This window comes from Penaeus monodon, chromosome 16 (assembly GCF_015228065.2).
Source record: "Penaeus monodon isolate SGIC_2016 chromosome 16, NSTDA_Pmon_1, whole genome shotgun sequence".
Taxonomy (NCBI): domain Eukaryota; kingdom Metazoa; phylum Arthropoda; class Malacostraca; order Decapoda; family Penaeidae; genus Penaeus; species Penaeus monodon.
Window position 1 is genome coordinate 15452811 of NC_051401.1, and position 7500 is coordinate 15460310.

A 7500-nucleotide genomic window follows, 5' to 3' on the forward strand; every position below is an offset into this window, starting at 1 on the left:
AAAAGGGTCTTCTTTATATTACGCAAGTCCTGTTTTGTTTATCTGTTTTTCTGCATGTCTGCGTGTGTGAGGGTGTGTTTATGCTTATATGTGAGTGTGCATATGTGTGTGTTGTGTGTGTGTGTGTGTGTGTGTGTGTGTGTGTGTGTGTGTGTGTGTGTGTGTGTGTGTGTGTGTGTGTGTGTGTGTGTGTGTGTGATCTCTCTCACTCTCTCTCTCTCTCTCTCTCTCTCTCTCTCTCTCTCTCTCTCTCTCTCTCTCTCTCTCTCTCTCTCTTTCCTTTTCCTCCCTCTCTCTCTCCCTATTCATCACTCTCCCTTTCTCCTTCTCGCTCTCTCTCTCTCCCTTTCCCTCTCCCTCGCCCTCTCCTACGCTACTGTTGCATGTGCCTAAAAATGGGATCAATTACTATGAGAGAAGGGGGGGGGAGAAGGTAGGGGAGGGGGAGCGAGGTTACACACCCTCTCGCCCTCCCATTCCCCCCCCCTTTCAGTCCTCCCCTAGCTCGCCTACCCCCTCCCATCCCTCCCTCTACCTCCCCTACCCCTTCCCCCTCCCCTACTCCCCCTTCATTCTTCCTCTACCTCCCCACCCCTCCCCTCCCATCCCTCCCCTCCAATTCCTACCTCTACCTCCTACCCCCCTCCCCTCCCTCCCTCTACCTCCCCCCTCCCTGAGCTCTATCCATTAAGGAAAATGCATCTCACTCTCACACTAAGGGCCTGGGGGATGGGAGGGGGGTGGGTGGGAGGGGAAGGAGGGTAGGGGGTAGGGGTGGTGTTTAATGTAATGCAACGCTGTAAAAGTTGCTTATGTGGATATATCCGCCTTTTTCTTCTTCTCCTTCTGAGTGGATATTTCGGCGCTGTTAAGGTGAAGGTGATGGAGGAAAAATGTGGAAAGCTGGAGAGAGATAGAGAGGGAGAGGGAGAGGGAGAGGGAGAGGGAGAGTAAGAGGAAGAGAGAGAGGGAGAGGAAGAGGGAGAGGGAGAGGGAGAGGGAGAGGGAGAGGGAGAGGGAGAGGGAGAGGGAGAGGAAAAGAAGAGAGAGAGAGAGATGAGAGAGAGAGAGAGAGAGAGAGAGACATAGAGAGAGAGAGAGAGAGAGAGAGAGAGAGGAGAGATAAAGAGAGAGAAGGAGAGAGAGAGAGAGAGAGAGAGAAAAGAGAGAGAAAGAGAGTGAGGAGAGAGGAGAGAGAGAGAGAGACGGAGAGAGAGAGAGAGAAGAGAGAGAGAGAGAGAGAGAGAGAGAGAGAGAGAGGGAAAGTTGAATAGATAGATAGATAGATAGACGAATAGATAGATAGAAGAAGAAGAGTCAGAAAGAAGAAGAAAGAAAAGAAATAGAAAGAAAAAAGAAGTAATAAAAGGAAAAGAAAGACGAAAGAAAAGTATAGAAAGAAAAAAAGGAGAAATAGAAGGAAAGAAAGAAGAGAAATAAATGACAGAATAGAAAAAGAAAGAAGAGAAATAGAAAGAAAAAAGTACAAATAAAAGAGAGAGAAGAGAGAGAGAGAGAGAGAGAGAGAGAGAGAGAGAGAGAGAGAGAGAGAGAGGGAGAGAGAGAGAGAGAGAGAGAGAAAAGAGAAGAGAAGAGAGAGAGACAGAGAGAGAGAGAAGAGAGAAGAGAGAGAGAGAAGAGAGAGGAGAGAAGAGAGAGAGAGAGAGAGGGGAAAAAGAGAGAGAGGGGAAAAAGAGAGAGAGAGGAGAGAGAGAGAGAGACAGAGCGAGCGAGCGAAGGGCCGGACTGAAGGCGAGAAAAGGGCCATCGCGAGGGGCCCTGAGTCCAGCCCCCCCCCCCCCTGCGTGAGCCTCCTTCGGGCAGCCCTCGGCGAGCCCGCGATGGCCTCGGGGGGCGGGGCTCCGGGGGAGGGGACTCGGACGCGCCGCCAAGCGCCTCGGAATTCGCGATACTCGTTCAAGTGGGTTCTAAGGCGAGGTTTATACGAGGAACTGTACGGGGAAGGCGATAGTGTTGAGTGGGAGGAAGAGAGGGAGGGAGAAGAACGTTTAAAATGAAGAGACAAACACACAGGGTGGAAGAGAGAGAGAGAGAGAGAGAGAGAGAGAGAAGAGAAAGAGAGAGAAAGAGGGGAAGAGAGAGAGAGAGAGGAGAGGGAGGAAGGAAGAGAGAGGGGGGAAAAGAGAGAGAGAGAGATAGAGAGAGAGAGAGAGAGAGAGAGGAGAAGGTTGAATGGATAGATAAATAAACAGACAGATCGATAAGAGATAAAGAGACATAAATAGATAGATTCACAGATAGATAATAGACGGACAAGAGGAATAAGTTGGTAAACAGGCAGACAGAATGAGCGACAGCTGTTTGTATGGGTAGTACCACCTAAGTATTAAAATGCGCGTAAATATCTGCGTATACATCTCCCCTATACTATTGTCTGTATCCACCTATATATGCGTACACAGGCGCGCGTGTGTACGAGTGCGCATGCGCGGGTTCTTACCTTGACGCCCCCCGTGGTCGGTCCGCCTCCGGCTTCCAAGTTGAGTTCGGACTGCGAGAACCTCTGCAGGGCGCGGTACGTGGTCACCAGGCGCCGTTTGATGTAATTTTGCCGCACCTGTCGGGACACAGGCCGTCACATAGCATGGCGTCACATAGCATAGCGTCATGGAGCAGAGCGTCACTAAGCATAGCATTGGTTAGAGGGGGGAAGTCAACTACTGCGTCATTTGGGCATGGCGTCAAGCGAAGGTCCCCCTGCCTGGGCTTTGGGGCCCCCTTGTAGTTCGCTAAATGGGAAAGTATGAAGGGCAGGAAAGGACAAAAATTGTGGAGTTTCAGTCATCATTTTTTTTTATAATGTTGCTCATGATGGTTATGATCCTCTATACTAAAGTTGGTGGGAATAATTACTTATGGTTTGCTAATAGCTAATGAGAATAATCATTTGATAGAAAAGTCATAAGATTCAATAGAAGAAAGATGGTGGCAATATTTTCATAATCTTACATTTTTCTACGCCTCCCTCTCCTCTTCGCTCCCCCCCTCTCTCTTCCCTTCTCTCTCTCTCTCTCTCTCTCTCTCTCTCTCTCTCTCTCTTCTCTCTTCCTACTCACTCACTCATCACTCACCATCACCCCCTCACCCTCATCTCTCTCTCTCTCTCTCTCTTCTCTCCAGGATGTTTGTATCTATTCCCCTTCCCAATCCCTCTCACTTGTCCCCTTCCACTTATTTTTTCTCTCTGCCATTCACTCGTTCTCATAGTTCTCTCACCCTACATCTGGGTTGTCATACACACAACCGCAACCCATTTGCTGTTATAACACGTGTTACAGAACTTGACTGACGTAAATAAATTCTTTTGCTTTATAGTTTGATAGAAAGGACTAAAGGCCCCAAATTATTTAGTCCTTTTACTTCGCTACGTTATCCCCCTGATTAAAAGTATTGTCTACAGGGGGTGGTTGAAATTTTTATTGGCCCTTTCTCTATGTCTGTTTTTTCTTCAAACGGGAAAAGAAGGGGCAGAAAAAGCGGTGCGAGAGATGGGAGAGGAAAGAAAAGAAGAGAGAGAGAGAGAGAGAGAGAAGAGAGAGAGAGAGAGAGAGAGAGAGAGAGAGAGAGAGAGAGAGATAAAAGAGAGAGAGAGAGAGAGAGGAGAGAGAGAGAGAGAGAGAGAGAGAGAGAGAGAAAAGGGGAAGAGAGAGGAAGAGGGGGGAGAGAAGAGAAGGGGAAGAGTGAATAGAGAGAGCCCAACAGACATCCCGACAGACAGAGACAGAACAAAACAAAGAATACAGCCTAAAAGGGCAAAAAAAAAAAAGAAAAGAAAAAAGAAAAAAAAAAAAGAGAAATTTACATCAAAAAATAAAGAAAAACCATGCCCTCTCTCCCTCAGGGTTTCCAAACCGAGATTCTCTTTATTACACACACATACTAAACTTTTCCCCCCCCATTTTTTCTTCTCTGTATTTTTCCCCTCTTCCCTTTACCGCAGTTGGACCTCGTATTTGCCCTTTTGTTGTTTTTGTGGCGTAACAGAAAATTATGTGAACAACTTATTTATAAATATTATTCTCTGGGGATTGTAAGTAGGTAGTTGTTTTTACTGTTAATAGCATAGTCAGAAAGAGAGAATGAGAGGGGGATGAGAGAGAGGGAAAGGAGAGAAGAAGAGGAGAAAAAGAGAGAAAGAGAGAGAAAGAGAAGAAGCGGAGAGAGAGAGAGAGAGAGAGAGAAGAGAGAGAGGGGAGAGAGAGAGAGGAAAGGGGGAGAGAGAGAGAGGGGGAAAAGGGGAGAAAGCGAGAGAGAGAAGAGAGAGAGGAGAGAGAGAGAGAGAGAGAGAGAGAGAGAGAGAGGGAGAGAGAGGAGAGAGAGAGAGAAAGGGGGGAGCGATAGACAACGACGACACATAGAAGATAGTGTAGAAATAGATAGATAGATAGATAGATGGAAGATAGATAGATAGAAGAGAAGGGTTATATATTTTTATTCATCATCATTAACGGTAGGGTCTGTCGAGCCCCGTGGTCACAGCATGATACTCAATGCTTTTTCACGTTGTGGCTCTTTGGGGGTGAGTATGGTAGGGGCCCCGTTTTCCCTTTCCCGGAGAGTGCCGGTTTCCTTTTTAGGTAAATTCCCCTTTTTATTTTAAAACCCGGGGTTGGGACCCGCCCCGACTTGGGCTGGCTTGGCCCCCCAGTGGGTAGGTAGGCATTCGAGGTGAAATTCCTTGCCCAAGGGGGCAAAGCGCCGGCCGGTGACCGAACTCCCGAACTCAGATTGCCGTCGTGAAAATCCCGATCCGACGCTCCAAACTCGGCCACCGCGGCCCCGACGATCATGGGCTTTTCCCTGATTTTCTTGGCAATTTGAGCGGTGGTTTTCCTTGCTTCCGCCCGGTTTTTTTTATATCACCATTTTATTTCCGGCCTGATTTGGGCGGGTTTGGCCCCCAGGGGCTAGGTGGGAAATCGAGGTGAAGCCCCAAAGGGGAAAACAACGGGGCGGCGGTGACTCGAACCCCCCCCCGAACTCAGATTTTCCGTCGTGACCGTCGATCCGACGCTCAACCATTCGGCCACCCCGGCCCCATTATATTTTTTTGTTTTATTTTTTTTATATAAATTTATTTAAAAATTATTATTTATAAAAAAATTTGGGGGGGGGAAAGAAAAAAAAAAATTTTTTTTAAATTTCAAAAGAAAAAAAAAAAAAAAAAAAAGGGAGGAGAGAGGGGAGAGAGGGAGAGAGAGAAAAAGGAGAGAGAGAAAGAGGGGAGAGAGAGAGAGAGGAAAGAGAGAGAAAGAGAGAGAGAGAAAGAGAGAGAGAGAGAGAGAGAGAGAGAGAGCGAAGACAGACAGATAGACAAACAGACAGATAGATAGATAGATAGATAGATAGATAGATAGGTAGATAGATAGATAGATAGATAGATAGAGAGAGAGAGAGAGAGAGAGAGAGAGAGAGACATAAAGAAAGACAGACATGCAGACAGACAGACAGACAGACAAACAGATTGACAGGCAGGGAGAGAGACATGTCCTTCCACTTCCTTTTGTGTTCTGCCATTTCCCTTTCTCCCTCTTTCGCCAAGCATCGTCAAACCTGAGCTTTCCTTCCATGACAAATCGTCTTATTCTCAGCCTATACTTTGCACCTGCTGTCTCTTCTCTTTCTTTTTCTTTCTGACTTTCTTTCTCTTTCTCTCTGCCTGTCTCTCTGTCTCTTTGTTTCTGTCTGTTTGTCTGTCTATCTGTCTCTGTCAGTTTGTAGTTTGTGGTCTATCGTCGGTCTCTTGCCTCTCTTCTCTTTTCTCTCTCCCCTCTCCTCTCTTTTTCTCTCTCTCTCTCTCTCTCTCTCCTCTCTCTCTCTCTCTCTCTCTCTCTCCCTCTCTCTCTCTCTCTCTCTCTCCCTTTCCCTTCCCCCCTTTTTCCTTCCCTCCCTTCCTCTCTCCTTCTCTTTATCTTTCTGTTTCTCACTTGCCTTCCCTTCGCACAGCCCTTTCTTTGACTTCCTTCCTCTCCTTATCTTTCTCCTCGCCTCTCTCTCCATCTTCCTCCCCCTTCGCATCCTCTTTCTCCCTCCTCCTTCTTCCCCTCCTTCTCCCTTTTTACCTCCCCCCTCTATCCCTCTCTTCCTCCCTCCCCCTCTTTTCCCTCTCCTCCTCTATCCCTCTCTTCCTCCCTCCCCCCCTCTATCCCTCTCTTCCTCCCTCCCCCCCTCTATCCCTCTCTTCCTCCCTCCCCCTCTTTCCCTCTCCTCCTCTATCCCTCTCTTCCTCCCTCCCCCCCTCCCATCCCTCTCTTCCTCCCTCCCCCTTTTTTCCCTTCTCCTCCTCTATCCCTCTCTTCCTCCTCCCCCCCTCCCATCCCTCTCTTCCTCCCTCCCCCTTTCCCTCCCCCTCCCTATCCCTCTTTCCCCTCCCCCCCTCTATCCCTCTCTTCCTCCCTCCCCCTCCTTCCCTCGCCCTGCACCTTCCTCAAGCATAGATTCTGCCGTAATTCCCTCTGACCAGGGCCCGCGGACGCCAAGGGCCGCTTTGATATAATGCTAACTCGATTGATCTTCTTAATCATGAGTCTCGACAGTCAAGGTGTTCTTCCCTTGTCTCCTTCGTCCATTTTCTCTTTTTTTCCTCACCTCCTCTCTCTTCTTTTCCCTTTTCCGCCTACTTATTGTTTTTCTTCTAATTCTCTCTTTTTCTTCTTCTCCCTCTCATCCTCTCTCTTCCCCTCCATCTCCTCCTCCTTCTTTTCTTCTCCTTCCTTCTACTCTCCCTTTCCACATCCTTCTCTTCCTCATTATCCTTCTTCTCCTCTTTCCTCTCCTCCTCCACCTCTTCCTCTCTTCCTCTCCCTTCATCGCCTTTTCCTCCCCTTCTTTCCCTCTCTCTCCTTCTTCCTCCTCTCGTCTTCCCTTTTTCCTTTGCTCCTTCCACTCTTCCCCTCTACTCCCTCACTCATCCTCCCTCCTCTCTTTCCTCTTCTCTCATCCTCTCCTTCTATCATACATTTTCCCTTATTTTACAACCAGAATCATTATAGCAACTGTACTGCTACTAATAAGTATTCAGTAATACTATTAACCATGATTAAAACAAACAAACTTTTCATGTTGTCTTTGACGTCCAAATTAATTTTATTACTATCAACATTGGCGTTATTATCATAATCACTGGTAATAGTTCTAAAGCCATGAAAATCATGATCATTATCGTTAGTCTTATGTTAATGGCAGGACAGCAATGTTCCAAATCCATGAATACAGCTGATTGCTTCCTGTACAAAGTCCATACTTCTTTTTCATACTTTTTTATTAGACGTAGTGTTCTTCGGAGTCAGTATTAACGTAGTCATATAAAAAAATATGTTGAGAAAGAGAGAGATGAAAGGGACCGAGGGAGCAGGGGATATTGAGATAAGGAAAATGAAGAGAGAGAGAGAGAGAGAGAGAGAGAGAGAGAGAGAGAGAGAGAGAGAGAGAGAGAGAGAGAGAGAGAGAGAGAGATTAAAGAACGTGACAAAGTATCAA

At 47.2% G+C, this 7500-nt stretch overlaps 1 protein-coding gene across 5 annotated transcripts in view; it reads right to left on the minus strand.

Moving 5' to 3' along the window:
- LOC119582550 overlaps positions 1 to 7500 on the minus strand; it is a 95458-nt gene that overhangs the window by 1639 nt on the left and 86319 nt on the right. For 4 of the 5 annotated variants that reach the window (XM_037930891.1, XM_037930889.1, XM_037930893.1 and 1 more), the window contains exon 5: positions 2462 to 2578. The exons of the other annotated variant lie outside the window; for it this stretch is intronic. In XM_037930891.1, coding sequence (XP_037786819.1) covers positions 2462 to 2578 — 117 coding nt within the window. The remainder of the gene's footprint in view (positions 1 to 2461; positions 2579 to 7500) is intronic. 5 annotated transcript variants of the gene reach the window in all.